This window comes from Tinamus guttatus, unplaced genomic scaffold (assembly GCF_059628265.1).
Source record: "Tinamus guttatus ecotype Peru unplaced genomic scaffold, ASM5962826v1 Tinamus_guttatus_pri_ptg000070l, whole genome shotgun sequence".
NCBI lineage: Eukaryota > Metazoa > Chordata > Aves > Tinamiformes > Tinamidae > Tinamus > Tinamus guttatus.
The window spans coordinates 1,014,072-1,038,797 of record NW_028288604.1 but is presented as its reverse complement, the minus strand read 5'-3'; the positions used below and the strand labels follow the sequence as shown (position 1 = coordinate 1,038,797).

The following is a 24,726-nucleotide window of genomic DNA, read 5'->3' as shown; positions in this document are numbered from 1 at the left end:
CTTACGTCAGAAATAGTGCCAGAGCATGGCAAGCATCTGCTTGAAACATTCTATATAAATTAAACTGTTCTACAAGAAATCTGTTACTTCATTTGTCTTCAGTTCTTCGTTTCATAGAGTGATGGAGCTCTGTGAGATGGTTTTCACTTTTTGTTTTCTGGATTTTTTTTTCAAGCCTGAGGAAAACAGACTGCAGCGACTATGCTTTTAAAAGTTCCTCTAAACAAGATGAATGCAGAGAGCTTTCTTTAACGTACTCGACTACAGAAAGGGAAAGACAAGCTCCTTTGAACCCCCGAGCTCATACTCTGAATGCTACACAGTGTTTTCAGATTAACAAGTAACAAATAAAATACAAAGCTTTAGAGAATATTCAGCAAAACGCTTTGAAAAAGAATTTTAAAAAATACACAGTGAAGGCAAATCAGACATTTAGGCAGGCTGCATCTCAGGTCCAGTACTGCCGCTAGAGAACAGTCTGAAGCAGCCCGGGCTGCAGGCGCGTGTGAACAGATACACCTGAGCTGTCCCCCAGGCAAGTGCTCTTTGCCTAGGTGGTGTCCCTCAAACAAGATGTGCTTTCAAACACGTACCTCTCGCTTTCAAAAATGGACCTGGGGAAGGAGCAGCTGTTCAGCATCTAAGAACCCCAAAGATCTTGCTTGAAGCAAAGAAATGGCCAAACCCCCTTTGCTCTGCAGTTGTGGCTCAGCCGTATCCTGCAGCCAGCAGGCAGGAGCAGTGAGCCGAGATGCTCTGCCCTCACTGCGGGGAGACCCTTGGCACCGCAGAGCAGGAGCTGCAGAGCCAGTGCCAGGCCAGGACGGCACCCAGCAGCCTTGCAGGAGAGACTGGAAGGATCTGCAGAAATCTAGATTCGATCACGAAATACTCAGTCCTTGTTTCCAGACAAAATGAATCCAGACACTGAATAGGAAATCCTGTGAGGGAACAGCTGATGCCCTGTTTCCTATTCCACAAATACTACATATGGTCCTACAATTATTTCTCAAAGACAGCTCAACATTCAAGCTGCAGATTGTATGTATCAGGGTAGAAATAGGGACTCGACAGAAGTCTCTTTCCCCTCTGTAGACAAACCTATTTTTCTGTCTAGTCTGTATTGTTGAATCTTATTTTTAATAGTAGAAGATTTCACATGCATAAATATACACTGCTTAATAACTGTCGATAGTGTAAAATATCCACAGCACTCTGGAAATTTGGAGAACCCTGACAGAAAATCTTATGTGCTCCAATTAGAAATTTAATTTAATTTAAAAACTGAAAGGCAGAAAATCATCAGAAAAAAAAGTTAATGCAACACTGATGTTTTAAATTTGGATGAGAGAATGGAAAATTTATCTTTGCCTTCTTTATAATAATACTTCTTTTAAGACTATGGCTGTCAGTAATCATTCTGTGTTTTCCATATTCTGAAACAGAGCGAAAGTTATGCAATAATCCACTTGCATACACCACAGTGTTTTTCATTAAGATGACACTGAATAAAATCTTACCACTCTGCAAGCCGCAGAACCCAAGTGGGAGGCATTCAGAGCCTGTGTCTAACTGCACACTGGAGAAGGAAAGGGGCACAGCCAACAGTCCTCACAGGCCGAGCACTTCACTGTGAGACAGATTTTCTGAACCCTCCTCGAGTTCAAGAATGGGACCCTCTTCATGTGCTGTATGTTCCAATCTCTGCCCTAGCACTTGTAAAATAATGATTAATGGATAGTTTCTAAGCATGGCGCATAATATAGTTATTTAAAATAGCAGGGATTATTTTTCTCTGTCTCTTTCTAACCACAGAGAGATAATTTAGTGAACAGAAATGCATTTATTTTTTCAGTATTGCCTATTTGCAATTCTAGGTTACCTTCGCAGTGAATGTTGCACTTCGAGTACCAGCTCTCTTATATTCCTTGTCATTCTCCTCTGCTTCTTTTGGGGTATCTTTCTCTTGCAATGTTGTTCTGAGTGGCAGAATAAAGTCTGCTTGTCCTGGAGACAGGTTAGGAAATGTGGCATCAATATACTTTTGAAAAGCTTGCCTCGTTGCTTGTATTTCAGTTTCCAGACTGTCCTTCCAAGCTGTCATTCTGTCCAGTTTTTGGATGAGAGTCTTCACCTGGTCTTCTGCTGCATCCAGAGTCATCATCACTTTTTCCAGCTCATGATGATGTAGGGACTCTGCTTCTCTGAGCTGTTTTTCAGTTTCACACTGATTCTTCCTTTGTATGATATCCAGGGCAATATTCATCTCCTTATTTTTTTCTGTCTTTAACTGCTCTATGTTCTTAAGATAAACTTCCTCAGCTAATATACCTGCTTCTTTGAGTTTGTCTGAGTGCTTTCTATTATCAAAGGAAAAAAAAAAAGAGAGATTTGTAGGAAACACCTGTTATCAAAGATTATACATTAAAAATAAATAAAACAATTCAAGTCTATTTAGGTTACTGTAAAAACTTTTCTTATTCAACTACAAATATACATGAAATCAGAGCTTCCTATAAGACCACAGAAATTGAATAGCAGAGCAGGCTGCTAATGACAGAAAAACGTAGCTGGGTGTCCAGTTGCAAAACATTCTAACTTTACATGTTTCTCCATGATAATATTTTAATGATGCTTGTTTCTGAATGAAAAAATATAATGTAAAGAATTAGTTTTTTTTACTAACTAAAAGACTCCCAGCAAACAGGAACATTCCTGAAGAGCTGATCTTTTCACTGTGGCACACCAGGGCTATTCTGCTAGTCGTGCTGTCAAAAATAAAACATGTTCTACTCTTAAGGGAGAAGGCTGTGATGTTATTGTGAAATCCGAGCTGTTTAATTACCAAGGGTGTATATAACGAGATTCTTCCACAGCCTCTAGTTCTCCATATAAACACATTTCTTCAGGTTTTGCAAAGATATCATGAAGGGCCCAATAAGCTCATGAGTTCTTTATTGCTAAATATGGTAAATCAGCCTTAAGAAAACAAAACAAAACAAAACAAAACAAAACAAAATAAAACAAAACAAAACAAAATAAAATAAAATAAAATAAAATAAAATAAAATAAAATAAAATAAAATAAAATAAAATAAAATAATCCTTAGATTTGTGATAGTGGCATTTTGAGACAAAATATACAGATTTAAGTCTACATGTACAGTACAAGAGGGATGTGGAGCTGCTGGAGAGTCTCCAGTGCAGGGCCACAAGGATGATCAGGGGCCTGGAACATCTGCCCTATGAGGAGAGGCTGAGGGAGCTGGGCCTGTTCAGCCTGGAGAAGAGAAGTCTGAGAGGGGATCTCATTAGTGTATATAAGTACCTCAAGGGAGGCAGTGGGGAGGATGGTGCTGGCCTCTTTTCACTGGTGGCCACCGACAGAACTAGAGGAAACAGCTGGAAACTGAAGTATCAAAAGTTCTACATGAACTTAAGGAAAAATTTTTTAACAGTGAGGGTGGAAGAGCACTGGAACAGGCTGCCCAGAGAGGTTGTGGAGTCTCCTTCTCTGGAGATCTTCAAAACCCGCTTGGACGCAGTCCTGTGCCACGTGCTCTGGGTGACCCTGCGTGTGCAGGGGGGTTGGACTAGATGATCTCTAGAGGTCCCTTCCAACCTTAAGCATTCTGTGATTCTGTGATTCTATTATTCTATGTGGAGTTAGTGAGAGAGGGCGCCTGGAAGTCTTGCCGGTCACCTTACATTTCCAAGAACAGTTTTTCTAAAGGGTCTGTCCCTCTTTTCCCGGAAGACCAGCCCCTGACCAACGCCGCTGCGCGAGCCTGGCGGGTTTCATTAGCGCAAGGTGTTTGCGAGCCAAGGCCCAGGAATCCCCGGGACCACCTTTGCTGCTGGGCGGTCTCGCTCCAGGCCGCCTCCCGCTCCTGCCTCCTGGCCTCGGCCACGGCTTGCATCTTGTCGTGGGCGCACTCGAGGAGGGCCCGCTGGAGCCTGTGCAGCATGCGCTGCTCCGCTGCTTCCACTTCCCTCCTCTGCTCATCCGCCATGGCCTCCTGCATCTCGGCCTTCGCCTTCCTCACCGCTTCCTTGAGCAAGAAGGGTAAAAAAAAGGACTTCAGCAATATATCACAAGCAATGACAGTGTCTTTTTTTATGGTCTTAGATTTAAGAGAGGCCAGAACATAGTTAGCAGCTCAGTATCGTAAGATAACAGAGGTGACCGATGTCACCAGCAGGGAATTTTGTGTGGGGGGGGGTATCCACAGTAATTAACACTCTGTCCCTTATATGCTCCAAATAAAATGTTGAAACTATTTTTAAAATGCCTGTAAAAGCCCTGGTGTCTTTGTGATTGCAGGCTGCCAGTTCTGGTAGTGAAAACAGCAATTTTAGCACCATGCTTCCTAGTTGCCTCCGTGCACAGGCCCCTGCTCAACACCGGTCCCATGGACTGACTGCACCGGGCCCTTGAGCACAGACCTTGCTCTGTGTTACCTGGGGCTCCTTGGCATCCTTAGTGTCCAGCAGCAAGGCACTAACCTCCCTGCTCCGACCTCAAAAACAGCCTGGAACGTCATCCTTGTTTTCTATATAGGCAAAAATGCTGAATTTCGCTGAGTTTCGTATCGGCTCTTTAGTTCTCAGGTACTGGAGCTAATTTTATCTGTACAAATAGTGTGTCTAAATCCCGAGCAGTTGGGTCTACAGAAATAGTTAATAGGCTCATGGAAAGTGCTCCAACAGTTAAACAAGAGGAATTGATGCTCTATTAACTATCCTCGGCAGATGCTATGACAGCAAACGACAGAGCTTTCTTGGAAAACAGCTCCATACAACGGAACAGGTTCTGCCAGAAACTTAAGACCACTGTAAAGCTAACTGCTTTTTCTCTTGAAATGCCAAGCACATTGCTTTGACTGCTTGGCAGTATAAACAGATAGCTATTTAGGAACTTGTATAAAATAAAATTCCAAAGCAAAACACTCCAGCAATTCTCTGTGTGTACTTCAAGCTCTGGGAGGAGGCTGCAAGGCTGACGATGACAGTGTAAGACTTACTGCTTAAGGCCTCACTGAAGGGTGCTCAGATGCTCTATCGGTAAAAAAGCCCCGTGAAACTGTGCAGAAAGCAGGAAGGCTCCATTCCAGAATGCAGTCGCCTTCCTTTCTCTTAGTAGGTGTCTTTGAGTCTTTTCTCAGATATTTAAAAAGCCTTGGAAAGCATGTGTTGAATACACATAGAATTAAAAACTAAAGATGTGCTTAATTTAGAAATATGTGTGTTATATTGGCATTTTTCCTTCAGCACCACCCCATCCAGGCTACAGGTTTGGCAAATCAGTTAAATGCTTGCCTAGCTTTGATGTACAAGAAGCTTTAGAACAAACTTAAAATTAAGCCCATACATTTAACTGCCCTTAGGAAATGCACTTAATCATGTTAAGTGGCTGCCTGAATTGAGGCCCAAAAGTGAAAATTAGCTAGAGAACCAGGTAGATGAAGGTCACATCCTATTTGGCACAAGTTAAAAAAACCTACTGGTGTAAATCTTTCAGGCTCTTCGCTTCACCTGACACTAAAGTTCAAATCCGAGATGAATGAAGATCATGGATATGTGCAAATATTAAAATAAATAAATAAATAAAAAATAAAGTCTGAATTGTTAAAAAGATAATATTGTCATGCTGGCTATTTCCACAATAATGAAAGCAAACCTGTTCATACCCTTAATTCCTGTCCATGTTTTTGTTTAAGGTCTTGAACAAATGCATTGTGGTTTGCTGCTGCCTCTTTAAGCGCTTTCTCCACCATATCTTCTGTGTGCATTTCAGCCTTTAAAACAAGCAATTATTTGAATATAGTTGCTAGCATTCTACTAACATGCTATAAAGATGAAGCAAAAGTTATGTATCTAATAGTTTTGTGATTTAAAAAATTAGAACAAGTTAAATTTAAATGTAGAGGACCAAATGCATTTTGGCCTATTTGACAGTATTATTACAGCGACTACTGTTAAAGCTGGTCACGGGAGTACTGAGCTGCCACAGTTGTAATCACTCCATGTAGATATAATATAAAGAGCAGTTTGAGAATCTTACATAGCAGTATATGGAACAGATTTACCAGCTGTTAACTTTTGGGTGCTTTAGAGGCCATTTTCTGAACAGACGTAAAATTTGTTATTAATTCAGGGTACGCTTTACTGAGATGAGGAACAGGGGAAATCTGTGCACATCCAAATCTATGAACAACGCACAGGCTGAAATTAATGGCAGCTCCAGAGCAATAACCTCAAAGATTTGTATCCTCTCTTTATGCTACAATGAACAGTCCAAAGAATCGTCATCATTTAAATGACAGTAGTGCAATTAAATTTACCTGTGTCCAAAGTTCAGCCTTCATTTTTTCCATACGCTCTTGTATCTCTGCTTCCTTCCTATTATGCAGCTCCTGCTGAATGCCTGCTCCAATCTCTGTACAATCAACATGATTGGGTCGTGCACAGCAAACAACCACAGAGAAAATAATGTAAAAGGAGGCTTTCTAAGGCCTTCTGATTGTGTTTTACATTGTTTATGTCAGAAAAGTCCCGAGGCCTTGTGTCGTGAGATGCGTACAGCCTTCATTCGACTGCGCTTTCAAAGACCTTGATACTGTTTAAAACAGAAACCAAACACACCCCTCTTGCACTGAGCATTAGGTGAAAAACACAGCCCGATTTCAACAGAACTCCCTACTGCTGATCGGAAACGTCTATGATAACTAGGCCTAGCGTATGAAGTTGCTTCACACTCTTGCTGCTTTCTTGAACATACGAATGCTGCCATATGTTTTCCTTCATCCTTGAAGTTTCAGCTGCGGCATGCTAGGGAAAGCAAACCTCAGCTTTGCAGCGTGTTTATGTCAGTATGGCATCCCACTCTGAAGAGTCAGCTGTTTGTTTAGCCTTTTCCCACAGTGAAAGCGCTAGCTATGTTTAAATTATTTTTTTTTAAAGTTATGCTCAGCACAGCTGTAACGCAGAGACTTGAGATGGTAACTGTGCTAAAACTAACACAGAAAGAAAAACTTGCTTTCTCAGTCCCAACGGTACTGATAACAAGGGAAAACTCTGATGATTTACATAGAGCTTGTACCAGGCCCTGACGGACTTTCAAGATCAGTCACTGGTCAGGGTCAGATGGGAGACGGTAGGATTCAGGATCGAGTATCCCAGCTGGGCCCTGCTGCAGGATGGGGGGATGATGCTCACAAATTTTTGTGCAGTCTAGTTCTCTGCAATCTGTATGAGCCTTAGAAAATGTTTGCATGTGCAAATCTGAATGCCTTCACGTGCGGCAGTGCCGTTGGCTCGGTGCCCCCATCAGACGTGCAGAAGGACAGTGCAATTATTTCTTACTGAAATGTGAATTCTTCCACGACCCTCAAGACCGGACAGGTATAGCAGCCTTTCGAGAATTCCTGAATCCCAAATTGCGAGGAAAGGATCTCAGAAACTTACCCAGTATATCCTGATGAGTGTAATACCGTGTTTTGAAAGGCTTATACTCCCGAATCCGATCAAAGGTAGCAGGGGAAGGTGGTGTTGATAATATTTTTGAACAGAGAGCACAGCAAACAAAGCAGCTGAAATCTGGGTTTCTGATCATTGCGGTATTCTAGCCTCGTTCTGCAGCACCGTCGCTAAAACGTCAGGACTCTCTTCTGGAGAGCTCTCTTGCTGGCAGGCAGGCTGCTTATTGTTGCGACAGAAAACACACAAGCCAGCGCAGAGAGAAAAAAAATCATTGATCATTATTTTTCTCCCCCGTTATCTGAAACGTTGGCCTTTGGGTTAAGATTCAGCCATGCTGACAGGTCAGTCACATGCTGCAGGCAGGTGACGAGGGGGGTTTCTATAAAGTGACCCCTTTTCAGCCTTAGTGCAACTTCGACGTGGCAACCGTTACCAGGCAGAGCTCGCTTTGCTCACAAAGATCGCAGGTAAGCGGCACCGCCTGGGGCCTCGTGCCGTTTTTTGTGTGTTTTTTTCTGAATGTCAATAATTCCCATTCCAGGCATGTCGTCGTCTGCAGCGATCTTAAGAATGGGGCACTAGTCACTGTTCAGATACTTGAACTGCAGCATTTTGTTGCTGTAGGTGGTAAAGAGCATAATGAGGAGATGACAAAAAGCTGAAAAAAAGTCCCTGCCCAGGAAATTATTTTGACGTACAAAAGTTCCTGTCAAGCCAGCTCTCATCTCTCATAAATGTTTATTACGATACTGAAGATAGAATTGAGAGAACCAGGATAGAATAAATCGTACTGTGTTGCTTGCCTATCCTCTGTATGCATAAGGGAGCTTTGCCTCAAGAGCTCTGTGAACAAGTTTTGTTGCTGACGGTTTTGCTCGGGTGGGAATTTTTGCTTTAATCTCAACACACAGTTTTTATGTGTATAAAATAGGTATTTAAAACAACAAATTCCCATATTACTACTTTAGTCTCCATTGACGTTCCTCTCTGCATTTGCACTTGTATAATAATTGATTTTAAACTTTTTATGAATAATTTCTGTAGCATTAAGAGAGTTACCTGTATAGCAGCTCCCATGATAAAGATGAAGAATCTTAAAAATAAGAACAAGTGTGAACATTCACTCTTCCTCCAGGCAGGACTGTTCTGGATTAGTCTGGTCAGGGAGGCATTGCTCCATCCACCAGGGCACAGGGCCCCTCTGAGACACATTTTTATGAAGCCCATTCCCTAGGCTCTGCCCAGGTTGGTCCTAGACCTTCCTCCTTCCCCCTTTTTTTTCTCAGTACCTTCCAATGATCCATATTCAGTTCACGAAACATAATTTAAGGATTTAAGGCATTTAAGGAAACCGAACCCCACACTATTCTCAAATATTTGAAAATGACTGATTGCGCTTCTGCCCGCTTTGCTCAAGGCCCTGCGAGGCAGGCAGGTCACGTGTGGAGCACCTCATGCGCTCAGTAAATGCCACCACATCCCCTCGTCCCCTCCAACACACAGGCAGTAACTGAGCTTGTTCACATTGATGAATTCTTTTCTTCATGTGCCCATAAGGACCCAGTGAACACAGACTTTCCATATCCCAGTTCAGTGACTTATAATATATTAACGTTATATAAGGTAGTTTGCAATTTGGAGGAAAGTGGTTTTTGAAATGCAAATTAGAAACAAGAAGTTACACAACTAACAATGCTTGACTTCTCACAAATTTGGACCTTCTCCTACTTAACTCTTCTCTTTCAAAATCACCCCTTTTTCTGTGTAGCTCTCACGGCACCACCGGCTCCAGCCCAGGTCTGTCCCACGCAGCGCTCTCCAGTTCCAACCCCAGGGCCCTGCACCGTTCACCCGCCGGTGCTGAACACGCTGCCTGGCGAGCCCGTGCAAAGGCGCTCGCTGCTCTGCTGCGCGGTGGCTGAGTTCTTCCTTGCCTCTCTTGGCTGCAGCACTGCGCTAAGTTTTTCTCCTCTACCTGGCTATTTTTTTAATAAAACTTGCTGGGGTGTATTCTTGTTTCAAATCTTTTCATGAGAGCTAGACAACTGATAAAGAAAAGGCTGAAGTTTCATTTCCTCAGAAAGTGAGGAAAAAAGTAGTTCAAAGAAGTAAGAAAGGTTGTCCCATATAGTATGGACTAATCCAAGGATCTTTTTGGTCTGTATTTTACAATTTCCTTTATTAAATAAAACGCATCAGCAACATCTCTACATCTCTACCAAATCTAACATTATCTCTAAAAATATTTTAATTGCAAAATTATAATTGTCATCTTTCAGCAGAACAAGACATCACTGTTATCCTTTTCACAGATGATGTAATATACCTCCTGTTCAAAAAACAAAGGACAAACCCTTGCTTTCACCTTAATCAAACAATGAGTTGAATTATCAAGTACATTCCTGTGAGCATTTACTTCGCTAGTCTGTACATGAGAGTCAAATGTGTCTCCACTAATGTGCTTATGAGCATCCCAGGCAGCAAATATTAAAATCACTTTACTGTTTGCATATATCTTAATTACAATTTATTTTATAGGGGGAAATTTAAAATGAAACTTAAATTGGATTATATGCCGAGAGACATTTATCCATCATTTCAATGGACGGAGAAAATAATGGTAGTTGCACTGAAAATCTCTGTGACTGATTTGCATATATCCTTCCTTCCTCCTTCAGTCCCACTTGGAAGTTTTCCTCCGCATATATCTGGATCCTTCACTGTCAATTGCTTCATAGAGGTCATTTTTATTCTCTACTGTTGCATGCAAATAACCAAGGTAGGCCACACAGAGGGTAATTCCTACAAGTCCAAATGCCATCACAGATTTGTTCTGTCAAAAAAAAAAAAAGAGATTAGTATGCATTTGTACTCAAAACATTTTCTTCTTCATCACAAACAGTTTCAGTCTTAGATTAGAAAGTGCAAATCAGTGTTATTTTATCATTTGCAAAGATCGTCATTGCTTTTTTGGTAGACTGATCCAAATGGCTTGGATGAGAAGCAAGAGGGAGACCTGACTTTATGACAGCAACAGGAGCCCCCTCTGAAAAGGAGGGCTCTCCTTTTCTGGACACAGAACACGGTATTCACCAGAGTGCTGTCCTTTCCTGGGTACAAACACTGCTTGAGCATGAACGAACTGGCCAAAAACAGTTACTGCACATGGCTGGTGGGAGCTTCTAATAACATTTGGCTGCACATACTTGGGGGACAACGCACTATGCTCCTGCCAAGTGACTTTATTTCTCTGAAACTGATCATATATTGTTGTCACAAAGTCTGATTTATTATATACACAGAATTTGACCCAGTTTTGCTAATAGCACTGAGTTCTGTAGGTGTGAATAAAACAAGTATCACGAATTTAATTATAAAAGCAAATATTTTAACAAGAAAATGGGCTGAAATGTTTAAATCACACTGCTATCCTACATAAAAGTCCATTTAAAGTACTCTGCCATGTCACCCTCCCTCATCACAATGGTTAATAAACTCTGCATCAGGAACAGTAGGCAAATATTGCCTCACTATTTTTCTGTTAACATTTAGTTTTTTGAGTTACCACCTTATGAATGTTAAGAGACAGTCGGTGCCAGAGCTAGTAATACTGGTGGGATTTCTAACAGCATGGAATCAGGTGCCTCTGATCAGTGAAATGAGCTGAGTACCTGCTATCAAGCAAGATGAAACTGGTTTTTTTAAACAGCTATTAACTTCTCTAATAAGCAAGATATTAATTGCATATGTATATATAATGACACCGACAAATATAGAAAGCAGGAGAAAGCAAGCATGCTACAGGACACAAGGAAGGGCACCAACATTTTTACAGACTCTTAAAACTCTGGGTATATATAAGGAGAGAGAGACAGAGAGAAAAAGAAAAATCTACCAAATATTTGGAAGCTACAAAAAATTCCCGTTCATTATTATTAAAGAACATGTATTTTAGATTTTTTTCCCTTTTCAATATTTATGAGGATTCATATTACTCAACCTGTCCGTGATAAGGACAGCATGTCTGTAAGCAGTGTTCCTGAAAGAAGTTCAATTAGATACGAAAGGATCGGACAATATAATGGTGCAGTAAAAAACGGATATAAACAATATAATGTTCTGGGCACTTAACAATCAGACTGTAAAAAACCAAACATTTTTAGTTACACTACTGTGTGGTTTGCATAACAAGAGATGCTTATATAATGCACAAAGAATCGAGCTTATTATTTTAAAGCAACAATGTCTCTCTAAGCGTATTTAGCTGCTCCTGAAGGAGCCTCTTACAGGTTTAATGAAGAGCTCTGGGTTCACAGCTCGGAAGAGGGTGGTGGTTCGAACACCCCTCAATCCTGGGATTCTCTCTTTAGGTGTTTCATTTTCATTTGACGGTTTGGTGGAAGGCATTTTAATTAATTTTGAATACTTCCTAAAGACAAAATAAAAAATACAGGTCATTTTCTTCAAACAAACAAACTAGACTCAGTGAATCTGACACTCAGATCTAAGTGAATCTGAGCTGACACTCAGATTTCATTCTTCCAGCACAAACTTGTGTATACAATAACTATCCCACTTGATGTTACCTAACCTCTCCACTTTAAGCATGCAGATTTTCAAATCTTTTCAGTTTTGTGCGTTCTAAAATGAACCTTTGGAGATGAAGATCTTTACAGAGCAAATGTAAACCTCACGGGCTTATTATTTCTAACTGGCACCTGAGTGATGCTTAAGCTGTCTGTGGACCTAACAGTAGTCCACATCACTGAACAAGCAAAGCCACAGCAAACGTACCAGGGCACATTCTTCGTTTATTAGCCTTAGAGCCCATGCCTCGTGCAGTGTGGCCCCAAATACGGCCCCCAGAGTTGTCCCAAACTTCTATGTCATTTTCACGCCGGAGGAGCAAAACACACACAAAAAAACGCCCACAAACAAGCTGAGTGAATGTGAGCCAAACAAGTCTTTGGTTTACAGCGCTTACTGGAGAGCTGAAGAGAAAGTCTGCCCTGCTATGCAGGCCCCTAGGCACAGTAGGGACAGCAGGTCAGAACAAGGTCACCCAAAGGCGACCAAGGAGGTTAAGGCAACACCAAGGTCACCCAAAAGTAACCAGGGAGGCCAGACCCCAAGCTCGGTCAAAGCAACGCAGGGGCCCAAGGCACTTCAGCCTTACGGCAGCCGGCCCCAATACGCTAAGCACAAAGCCCCAACAGCTCAACCCGTCTCCCGGGGCTGCCCTTGAGCAGCGGCGCGCCGAGGACAGCCACCCTTGGCCTCGGCAGGAGCTGGGGCGCTCCCCGCGACCACCGCTCCGCGCTAGGCCCCGCTCGCGGCTTTGCGCCGCGGAGGAGGGGGTCAGTTTTCCCGAGGGAACCAGCCTGGTCCTCCGAGGAGGGCCCGGAGGAGACACAACCCGCGTAGCCACCAACGGCTCCAACGCTGCGGGGTGGGCGTTGGGCGCGGGAACCGTTAACGCTCCGCGCCCCGCGCGCCCCCTCCCCCCCACTCACCGCGCCCGGGCCGGGCCTCGCGCAGGCGCCGCGGGGGGGAGGGGCGCCCCCTCGCGGGCGGAGGCCGCGGGCACCAACGGCCGCGGGGGCGGTTGGGCGCGGCTGCGCCGGCCGTTTGGGGCGTCTTCCTGCCTGATAAAAAATAAATAAAGCGCCAAAAATACAACCGAAAATGTAACCCCCTACCCCACTGCGGGCCGCCGCCCCGTCCAGGCGGGTGCAACGGCCTGACAGGCAGGCAGGGCTGGTCGTTGATGTGCGGGGGAGAAGTGGCGGCGAGCGGGGGCCGGCGGAGGGAGCCCGCGGGCCCCCAAAGAGCAGGAATTACCTCAGAGATGAGGCGGAGGGTGGCTGGGGAGGGCGGCCTCGGTGGGGCTGAGCCGGGGGACAGCGACTGGGGACCTGGGGGGCCCCAACCTGGTTTTGTGTCTGCCCACAGATGGGCTGGGCAGTCCCTGCTGGTGTGGATTCGTGCATAAGCAGGTACAGGAAAAGGGAAAAGAGAAGCGAAGGAATTGTCCCGTTTGTTGCTCCCAGGTTCCTGGGATCCCAGCACATACAGCATGGAGACAGGTGCCTCTGGAAGCACTGTCTGCTGGGACATGGGAAGGGTTTTGATTTAAACATCCAGTTTCTGGTGGTTGGACCCGTGTTCCTGTTGATTTCAGGCATCTAAAGACTCCTGCTTACATAAATGCTGCCGTGTTTTCTATTATTCGTGAAATTAATATAACCACCTGCAATAACGTGAGGGTTCTTTTTGCCTGATTCCTGCGGGAACAAAGCACACACAGTGACACCGGCTGGGGCCCCGCTTGCCGTCTCCACCGACTTTGTTGCTGCTGGACAGTTTCAGCTACCTTATGAAGAAGGGGAGAAATTTGCAACTTCGGCAAATCAGTGTCTGGACAGTGGAGAAGGACACAGATGAGCTCTCCTTTGGGTAACAGGCAGGCAAAAGTGGGAAGGATGTGTAAAATCACAGAGATGAAGCTAGGGGCAGATGGCCACGTAGTAGACAGCTCTGGACTGAGTGTCCTCACTCACCTGCTCGTGCACCTCTTCCTACCTGCCAATGTTGTTAAGGTTGTCCCATCCGTCAAGACAAAACTCATGGCTTTGGGTCAGGGTAATATTTCCCAGGGGTTGTGGTATAAGCCAAAAGACCTTTGCTTGATAATGCAACCACTTTGCAATAGGGACATTGGCAAAATTCATTAGAGTGCTGATGATTCCCTAGTACTTTCCATAAAGGACAGTTAAGTCCCAAGTACTGCGTCATTGACTGGGAAGGAAGTACAAAGAATAGATTTGGATAGAGAAAAACATACATTTTGCAGGAAGTTATATGTGACAAAGCCTTATACATACCGAGAAGAGAGCCAGAGAGGAAATTAGAAACGGTGTACTTCGCGTAAGCTAAGTGAGTGCAAAATATCCAGCTCAGCTCTGCAGTAAAATGAAAAAAAAAAAAAAAACACGTTTGGACTGCTTGCTGTTTCTTGTTTGCTTCATGGCTGTGGCAAAATATCTTACTTTACCTTTAATGTGAACATTATTTTGCTATCTGATCCTAACAGGCTGTGGAAAAGCTTGGTCATTCATGCTCCTTAAGTTATCTAGCATCTTTGTGCAGAAGATGATACTCTCTAAATGGCAGCACTCTAAGCATCCGTGGTCTTTCTGATTTTTCACAAAGTCACTCATCATCTTAATATCTCAGCGTCTCTCCTGAGAAGTAAACATTAAAAAACCCCTCCCCTTCCCAAACCTAACACTGTTACTGCGATTTATTTCCCTTTTGAATAAATTCATTGGGGATTCCACGTTGGCCGTTGCGCTCCGCGCAGCGTCACAGCAGCTCCCGCCGCGGATAACGGGATCCGCGTCCCGTTACCGCCGGCGCTGCGGGGCGGACGTGGCCGCGAGCGATCCCCGCGCGGCGCGTCCCCCTCAGCTCCTGCCTCCCAGCGCCGCGGTGCCTTCCAAACAGAGACCGGGCACCTCGGGCTTCTGATCAGCTTGTCTCGCTTACAGAGACACACAGCCACGGATCTATAGGGGCACAGAAACCTCCTTTTTATCTTTTTTGAGGTGGATTGTTTTTCTGAAGCTTAAACACTGATATGAGTTGTAGTGAGAGAGGCATCGTTCATTACATATTTGTTACATTTTTCATACTTGTCTATTGCTTATTCATATTCCTGCTTTGCCAGCTTTTTGCAATCTTTTATGCTCCATGAATGTAACAATATTTTAACTGGTTTTGACAATTGGGATGTAATTCTGTTTGCATAACAGCTCTGGGTGAACGGACAGCGAGTGGAAAAAGAAAGCAAAAATGATGAATTCTGAGTTTTTCCTCCACCTTATTCGCAGCTAACGGAGAGAGGAATAATTAATCCACTGAGGCATGTAAAACAACATTGCCATATTAAGGAAATAAATTCAGGAGAAACCAGCTAACGTCCAGCTAGGCAGAGGTGCTGTAGAGAGCTTTTTATATCCTTGTAGCTCAGTTCACGTCAGTCTCAAAAGCCTTTCAGCTGCTGTTGCTCATCTGTGTAGTACTTGTTGAAAAGATGCAGAGTTTTAAAACAGCCTGTGCGTGTTGGGAACCCTCTCCTCTCTGCTCATGATCTAAAAGAGTTTTAAGCCAATAAACATTAAAAAAATGTAAACCTGTTGAAAGTGAGAGATTTTCTTTTGTTTCATAACATTATATATATTTCTCCTTTAACACTTGTTGTTCACCAGCGTTGTCTCTGGGAGATGGACTGATTGCCCAGCCGTGCTTTGCAACACAGATTAGAACAACTGCTTTTCTTCAGGTACTGAACAAGCTCGTAAATCTTTCAAACTCAATTTTGTAATGGGACAGAAAGAATACTTTGGTTGGTTCTTCTTTCATTAATGAATGTCACATGTTTCATTGGCTAAATGCAACACTGCAATTAGGAACAGAATAATAACAAAACTGAAATATCCCCTCAAATGAAAAATCCAGTTTCTCCTGAAAAGGAAGACAAACATCTACAGTGCTAAATTTCCCTTATTGCTCACTACAGCAAACAAAACCTTTCTTCTCAGCTCCATGCCTAGGAGAGGGATTTTGTAGTAACCTTGAGCACTTGCTCCAGGACGTGCGTGGCGCGTGGGGAGGCCTGTCCTCCCTTGTGGTTGCTGTGACCCTCCTTGCACGAGCCCTCATTGCTCAGCCCTGGAGTCTGCAGGGTTTGCTCCCTGCTCCAGCTGAAAACCAGCAGTGCCAGAAAAGAAAGAGAACAAAAGTTAGTTGGATCAGTGAGAAAACCTGGCTGTGGTCACTGCTAAGGCCCTGGAAGTGAGGCCAGGAGCAGCTTGTCTGTGGGCCTGGGTTTCCACATGAGCGTTAGCTCTGCCCTGTGTTACTATCCCTCAGTTCATGCTATCCCTCATAGGCACCATCCAAGTCACTTCTAGGAAGACTGGAAATTCCACAGTTTTCACAGAGGAAACTCTTGCTGCCACCTTTTAATATACATATAATAGCGCTTAATGAAATACACTGGGGAGTGGCACGTCTGACATTTATATATTGACAAGAAGGAGATATAACCGTGGATGTCATGAAGACACTGAAGAGACTTTGACCTTTAGCTATCTGATCGTAACCAGGCAGCCGAGATTAATAACAAATGGGCTGTTGGAGCTGGCTTTTTTTTCTTTTGTTTTTCCTTAACCTCTCTATAGGACACTTACAATTGCTTACAAGCCTTTTAAAGCTATAGTAAAAATCAGATTTATGTTAAATCTTCCCCTTCTCAGTGGTATAGTGACTGCTCGTCGGGTAATCGCAATATTCCTAAAACGATTTTGGCCTTTAAATTAACTGCTGTGAATCTGCCCCTTTTTCCAGCAGAATGTGCCTTTTACCTGGGCACTGGGCAGCCGTGCCTGCCCTGCCGGTAGCTCCCTGCAGCAGGAGCAGCCAAATGAACCGTCTTTGAGCTCCGAGCTCTTGCATCTTACTCATCCTCTGGAGGCATCAGCCTCTCCCCGGCGGGTACCGAGCTCTTAATTCAGGCACATAGATGAGCCCTGCTGATACCCTGCTCTGCATGAAACTACTGAACAGTCACATAAAACTCCCAGATAAAAATCCCAGTAAATTTAAGATAAATGAATTATATACCATGAAGAATTCATTTAGCAAGCAACGAGTTCAGGCTTTCTCTCTCTCTCTTTTTTTTTTATAATGTTATTTAGCAGTATAACCGCATCCCAGATAAAATGGCTTAACAGAATAGGACAAGGAACTGATGCTTGATGAGATGCATTAGGACAGGCCATATACGTTTATTTGATTGCTTATTTACTAGAAAATAAGTGGCTCAGCTGCCTGGTCCAGAGAGGGAATTATCTTGCACAGTAGACAAAGTATATTGCAATAACAAAAACCGGTTCCTTGAGAAACAAATTTCTAACAATCCCAAACGAGTTACCTGGTAAAAAAACATTGCAATGTAAAAATTTAATAGGAAAGTTTGAAAGTTTGTGTAATCTGTTATTATGAGCGCTGTGTCCCTAGCAGAAGGTTCTGCTTTGATAATGAGGCAGAACTTAACGGCGCGAGAGAAAGCAAAATACCAGCCTGACACAAAATGCTGAAGATGTGAGGGGACATGGGGGACATGAGGTCATTTAAATGCTTTCAGCAAGTTTACCTTAAGTGGTGTAAAGTTTTTCACATGGACAAAAGTTTTCTTAAAAAAAAATATTAATTATTAAGGTGTTTTCTAAGAAAGGAAGAATTTCCTGATGGCCTTTCTGTGCTGTTTTGATCTTTCAGTAAAGTCAGTGCTGAGGAGGCAGTATAAGTTAGACGGGACACAAGTTAGTAATTAAATGGCATCCGGAGTGGGGAACCAGCTGGATGTTTTAGTTATTGCCTTCGGGAACGGCACGTGAAGCCCTGCAGCCGGTGGTCAGTGTGTGTGTGTCCCGTGCGCACGCGCGAGGTTGGGGTGGTCACGTCGCTGCGCGTTCACGGGCACGCGGGGGACGTGTCTCAGCCCATCGTCCTGTCTTCAGGGGCGTCCGAGCTAACGCAAAGCCACAAAGTCTGTGACGCTAGAGCAGGTGTCGAGGAGCCCTCGAGAGAGGTAAAATAAAATCTGTGGCTTTAAATAGATAGCAGCGTGGTTCTCATTTGAATAGCGCCCGCAGAGCGATCAGGTTTTGCTTGTGCAGTTGGTATTGCCTAGGAGACCAGCCCGTTCCCTTGGGCAGTACCTCCCTTTCTCGGAAATGAATCACTGGGCGCTCATGCCACTAGAAAACTGGGGTTCAGTTGTAACCACTGCTGCGCAGGTAAGTTGGAGTTTCTTGTTATGAAATAGGGTTTTGCGGAGCAAGAAATTATTTTTCTAACATCAAGGCAGGCTTGATAGGAGCCTCATGAAAGTGTCCCACCAGCCAGGATAGAACACGGATATAAACCCATTTTCATTGCGCTGTTGCAGCACTTTATAACTGCTAGAGAGTTACAAACTGTACCGTAGCTGATACTCTGCTTTGGTTTTCATTGCTGGTTCTAAACTGGGCATGTTTTGCCTTTGCCAAATCACTTTAAAAGAGTTGACGAAAGTGGTACAATAGTAGCCTAGATGCAGGAGCAATGCTGAGTAATGTTGAAGACCAGTTGCTACAGAGTTTTTGCTTAAATCAGGAGGGCAGGAGAACATGGAAGAGATGAGTTTGGCATGAAGTCAATGAGAAATGCAGTGGTAGTTGCGTGATGAAATACAGACATCATGACCAAACAGATTTTTAAAGGTAGTTCTAGGTGCTTCCAAGTTTAATTTAAAATAAAATTACATAATCTACCAAAGCCACAGAGGAAACGGTGAACTCCCTCTGCCCTCCCTCAAGAACTATCTATCATCTCTCCATCTCTCCATCTATCGTGGAGGAGCCGAGAGCCATTAGCAGCTGGCAGGAGGCGCCCAGCAGCTCCTGGGTTGTTAAGTAGTGACCGTGGCTTTCCTGAATGCAAAATGAGATGGGGTAGTGCAATGACTAGCTATAAAAATGCCAAGAGTGGTTAAGATTACAGTGCCTATTAAAGAGGTGGTTTATAAACGGTGTTTTCAGGGAAGTGACCATTTGGCAGCTCAGGTACTGAAGCCCAAAGAGGAAAGGTTTTCCCCAGGCCGCTCAGAAAGCCGGTGCCAAAGTCAGGCATAAAACCCGAACTAGCAACACCCCCCCGTCTAGTGCTAGGCGACCCAAAGAGCCATCTTCCATCTGAGCTGTCTTGCCGCTTCTGAAAGACTGTTGGCAAATGAACATCTAGGCCGGTTTTACACACTGTATTTTTATCTTAGACACTCTTTAATAGTTTATGGAGTTCTACCTGTAATACTCACCTATCACGGTACCCAGAGATTTACTTCTCAATATTAAAAAATGACATTTTTTGGACATTTTTCCTGCTGCGAGGAGCTTAAAAGCTAGCAATAGGCATGAAATAACGAGAGGTTGAAACCAGTAAGCTGAGGAAGATGAGGGCAATGGACTGGGGTTTGACAGACCAGGGCTCTTTTTAGCCCTGCCTGTGATGTGCTGAGGGATCCTGGATAAGCCACTTCTCTTATGGACATACCCCCTCCACAGCATGTGTTTCCTGTACCAACATTGTGGATATTTTGAGGAGAGCATTAAATTTCTTATTAAATATTAGCGAAGGGTTTACACCAATGCTGTTCAAACTTAAGAGTCTGTGGATTACTTTTAGCGGATCCGTGAGGAAAAGCTGTTGCCGTGAAGGTTACATTTACCATTCGAGGGGGCTCCGCTTCCACTGGGAGGGTGTGCAGGATGAAATCAATCAGAAGAGGAAAACTTCTGCCTTGCATCAGTCAGAGACCCATCGGCTGCTGCATGCGGCGGGCAGCAGCAGTGGCAGAGCCAACAGCTTGGCCAGGAAGCCGGTCAGGGTGGCTGTTTGACTGTGCACGGGTGGTCAAAGTTAAATTGTATTCGTTTTATGATAGAAGAGAGGTTGTCTGAAGAGTATTAGGTTGATTTTTTCTTGTCTTTGTATTCTCCTGCTGGCTCTTTCATAAAGACCTGGAAATTGGCACTCTTGGTGTTGAACAAGAATCCAAAACATGGCAAGGTTAGTGACTTGTAGCAATAGTTCTACAGCTCCCACTGCAGATCCTCCACTGTTGGAGCAGCTGCTGCATGTGCAGTTTAGGAGGGTGGCGTTGACTGGGATTACGCTGGATCTTGGGATCTTTGTGTTCCAGGGAGGTTTCCAGCTGCCTCTTCTTTTGCAGCAGAGAAAACACAGTTGCCAAACAAACATCTGAAATTATTTATTTATGGAAACGAGTGTGCCACATACTTTTTTCCCTCAAAATACTGAGCTAATCCTCAGTGTTTTTTTTTTTAAATGATAACCTCTTGCAATTATTTCTACCTTTGTTTTTTAATGATCCTGTATCCTGTTCTGTCATTCTCTACTTCTGCTCTCTGCTTTAACATCTGTGCCACTCTTTTTGGCTCTCCTTCTTTTCCTAAGGAAAAAAAGTAAGTCTTTGGTGCCACCAAAGTCTCCCAGTAGCAGCGTTACTCAGAAAAAGAAAGTGATTTTCCATCTCTCAGTCCGGGTCCAATGAAACCAGTTCAGTTTGCTTCAGTATAGATTCATAGATTACAGTTCCCAGGGTCACATTCTCTTTCTCACTATCCCATCTTTGTTTTCACTAATACATCTTCTTTTTTTCTGTAATTCTCACTCCTTCCTGGTTTCCCCCTGACAGCAGCTCTAGACCCCTTTGCTCCCCTACCAGTGCGGTCACATTCCCCACTGCCTCTCTTCTTAGTAGGCTGTCTCTGTATTTTTTTTTACTCTTTTTTTTTTTTTACTTTTTTTTTCCTTTGCACAAGGATACTTTCTCTGCTTTTAAGGTAATTAAATTAGCAGAGCTGATGATTGAAATCTAGGTGAACTAATTCTCTGTGCTTTTAATAACACTGTGCTTTTCAGTGGGTGCATTATTCAATACACATTAGGCAACCTTTTATAGCCCTCGCTGAACAATAGAAATGATTATTTGATGAATATATTCATCAACAATAGCATTATTCAAACACTTCACGCAATAAATTACATTCAACACTCAGAAATTAATGGTACATAGAGGTAGCTCGGTTTGCTCAGCAGAGTGTGGGTGCAGACTTAAGGGAGATATCAAAGAAGTCATTTGTGTCTATGAGGGAAATACAGTGTGTGGGGGCTCTTCTGGTCACTTGTGTCTTTAATGAACAGTTTGGCGGGGTTGGGGCAGTTTCAAGTTACATCTAGGAAACAAATAATGTCCATGAAGAGGAGGAGGGATCACCTGCTCGTGGCGGCAGGAGAAGCGGCCCAGGCCTCTGTTTGATGCTCGTGTTGCGAGGAGCCGCCGAGGGAGCTGGGGTTATTCAGGCTGGAAAAGAGGAGGCTCGGGCTTGTCACTCTCCACAGCCACCTGAAAGGAAGTTGCAGTGAGACGGAGGGTCGGACTCTTCTCCAGAATAACTACAGATAGAGTAAGAGGAAAAGGCCCCAAGTTGCACCAGGAGAGGTTCAGGTTAGATATTAGGAAAAATTTCTACATGGTAAGAGTGGAGAAGCCCTGGAGCAGGCTGCCCAGGGCAGTGGTGGAGTCCCTGTCCCTGGCAGTGTTCAAGGAACATGTAGGTGACACGGGTTAGCAGGCAGGGTGAGGATGGGCCTGCAGTTGGACTTGATGATCTTGAAGGTCTTTTCCAAGCATAATGATTCTGTGAAATGAGTACAGCAAATCAAGGTACCTCCAGTTCTTAACTTTTGTCCGATTGGGATTGCATGTGTGTGGAGTGTGGGCAGGGAGGGTGATGTAAATGTAACCTCTAATTCCTGCTCTTAAGTTTTTGTTCCCATCCGTATTTTCTTGAGCCCTTGGAGCAAATGATTCTTCTTCTACCTCTTAAGGCCTTCTTGTGCCTTTGTAATTTCCAGAAGAGGCTAAATCTTTTTGGAGCCTATTTCCATGGTGCCAGATAGAACCCCTTTTGACATTTTTGTTGATGTCTTTCTTAAACTGCAGAATCATTTGTTTGCCTCAATACTGGGTGCTACTTTGATGCAAAATGATGTCATATGCATTCTCTTTCTTTAGCCAGCTACCCTTCCTGACCTTCTTTGGTTCATTCTGCACAAAATAACTCTCCTCCCACTAATCTCAGCTTTGAAATCTACCTTTAGCTACAAGGATTTGGCCTTCCTTTAGTTAGAATGTAATTTTGCTCGGGTGCTGTGCCCTGATACTACTCTTTGTATCTGCTTCAAAATGTATTGCTATTTATGGAGCAGTGTCCCAAAAGCCTGCATGACAATGTTTTTCCTACTGCAATTTTGCGTTCACTTGAAAATTTCATTTCTCATTTTTTGTTGTCTTTCTGAGTCGTTACGTTGTGCTGAATTCCATACTGCCTGCAGAAAGTCTGCAGCTTCTCTAGCCTCAGTCAATGTAACCTCTCCTTTCTTCAGCATTTGCCTGTGCTGTTCCATGAAGTAAATTCTCCCTTCTTCATCTGTTAAATAACTCCTTATCTTGGAAGTCCCCTCACTCTATTTTTTAAACAAGTGATCCGTCCCCTATGTTCTTAGCAATGCTTCAGTGAGCTAGTTCAGCGAAACCAGCAGCATCAGTTACACTCCATGATCTTCTATAGCAACGGCGGTGCATAAAGCAAACACAGCCTTCTAAAGGTACGTTTGCAGCTCCTTGGAACAGAGCTGCCGTGCTGGTTGCAGCCCAAGGAATGCCACAAAACCAGCTCTGTGGCCCTTTGGGCTTGCAGATGCCATTTCTCAGCAGCAAGTGGAGGCTGCAGGTGGAAACAGTGAAGTTCGACAGGGTGGTGTGAGAGGAGCTCCCCTTGCCGCAGGACCTGCAGTCCTTCAGGTCCATTTCTCATCCAACAAGACCACTTAAAACGGGAGACATCTGTCGTTCTGCCAAATCCCCACTGCCTCAGGGCTAGATTTCATTGCGTTTTGCAGAAGCTTCCTAGAGATTTCATCCTTACAATTCTTTTTTTTTTTTTTTTTGGTGTCTGTCTGGCTAGAATTTGCTCATTGCTCAAGACCTACTTGAGAATTTGTCGAAGACTTTTTCAGTCCTTTCTTTTCCCTTCACATCCTTCTCCTAAGCAAGGGATGGACAAGAGCAGGTATGAAGGATGAAGTTATTCTCTTCTAATCCATCTTTCTGCTGAGGTAGCTCCTGGCAAGGAAGCATCAGCTCAGTTGTGGGAAATGAGGCCTAAAAGTGAATTTCTCAATCTATATTAGATATATAGTGTAGCTTTAACTTCTGACCGAGGTTGTTCAGCTGCATGCTCAGAACCGGTGACCTTCCAGTCACTTTTTAGGTGCCTGCAAACATTGTTTGATAAGTAACACAGGGCTTTTTACATTAGAAAGGGATGGTCACTGTTGTTACGGACATTAGCAAAAGCCCATTTACAGCTATACAGATTTTCAATGCAGTAATGAAATCCAGCCTTCCCTTCCAGTGCCTGCACACATCATAAATCCTAAAAAAAGGCCTTTGCGGCTTTCCTTCGGTAAGATAACCCTTCTGGAGAGCAACTCATTCACAGTCTCCATTCATACCCGTTACTGTTCATGCATGTTGATATCTGGATTTTCCATACTAGAATAGGAACTACATAATGCTAGAAAAAGGAACAATAATTGCGAAGTGTTTCATCTCCTGGCCTGAACTTCACTACACATCTTCATGCCTCCCTGTTCAGCTCCTTTGGGGCTGATGTCGTGTTGACTTATCAGCTAGAAATCTTTATAGCCACAGCCCTTAGCCTGCAAGGGCTTGGCTTGAACATCTGCTTGAGCTCTAATTGCAGATATGGAGATATGGACAGATACGGAGATATGGACAGAACAAATCATTTAATGACAAGGTCACCGGTCTGCCAAATAAAAGCACATACCTGATATGTTATAACCAAACTGTCACCCCCCTCTTATTGTCTTTTATATGGCATAAAGGAGTAGTTTGGCAGTGATTACTCCCAAGAATATATTTTTCAACACTGCTAGCAGTATAAGTCAGCAATATATTCATTCCTGTACCGGTACTTTAGATCCTCACGGTAAATCAACAGCTCTAATGGTAGCCAGGACGAGATACCCAGATCAGCAACCTGACCTTTCTGGAGAGGTCTGCCCAGAGACACAGAGCTCATAGGGCTGCCCCACGCGGGAAGGGGACTCTCATTTGCTCTTGGGGAGAGCAAGGCCTTAAATCCTCTTTTGACTGGGATGAGAGAGAGCCTTGCTGTGAAGCGCTCCTGAGGCCGCCCTTCTGGAAAGGAGGGATCCAGAGCTAGGGCAGGGGAAGGCTTGGGTGGAGGAGAAACTACAAAATAAACCATTCTAGGAAGGATGTGTTTTATTTTTTTAACTCAAATGTTAAGAAAGAGAAAAATACTATTATCAAGAGAGAAAGTATAGGATTTAAAATGTAGCATAAATTGACTGAGAAGTTAGCACACAAAAGAAAATCATTTGAAATTTGGTAGTCAATTTAATTTGGGACACTTGGCTCCTAGACATAAATTTGACTGTGAGATTTGATTTGACTGTAATTAATATTTGCATCACTGACAGTGCTAAGTGGAGGGTACCT

General features: G+C 43.7%; 2 protein-coding genes across 2 annotated transcripts; both read right to left on the bottom strand.

The window, feature by feature from the left end:
- Window positions 1–1,823: 1,823 nt before the first annotated feature.
- CUNH6orf163 (chromosome unknown C6orf163 homolog) lies at window positions 1,824–7,743 on the bottom strand. The gene is given in 5 exon segments (XM_010222653.2): window positions 1,824–2,360; window positions 3,849–4,051; window positions 5,690–5,797; window positions 6,344–6,438; window positions 7,467–7,743. Coding segments are annotated over 5 exon segments (1,053 nt in total). The 5' UTR covers window positions 7,615–7,743; the 3' UTR covers window positions 1,824–1,861.
- A 2,218-nt stretch (window positions 7,744–9,961) lies between these two features.
- Window positions 9,962–11,909, bottom strand: SMIM8 (small integral membrane protein 8). Its single transcript, XM_010222649.2, has 2 exons — window positions 11,769–11,909; window positions 9,962–10,314 (listed from the first exon to the last, which is right to left on the bottom strand). The coding sequence occupies exons 1-2, from the start codon at window positions 11,886–11,888 to the stop codon at window positions 10,156–10,158; spliced, it is 279 nt and encodes a 92-aa protein (XP_010220951.1). The 5' UTR covers window positions 11,889–11,909; the 3' UTR covers window positions 9,962–10,155.
- Between the last annotated feature and the right edge of the window lie 12,817 nt (window positions 11,910–24,726).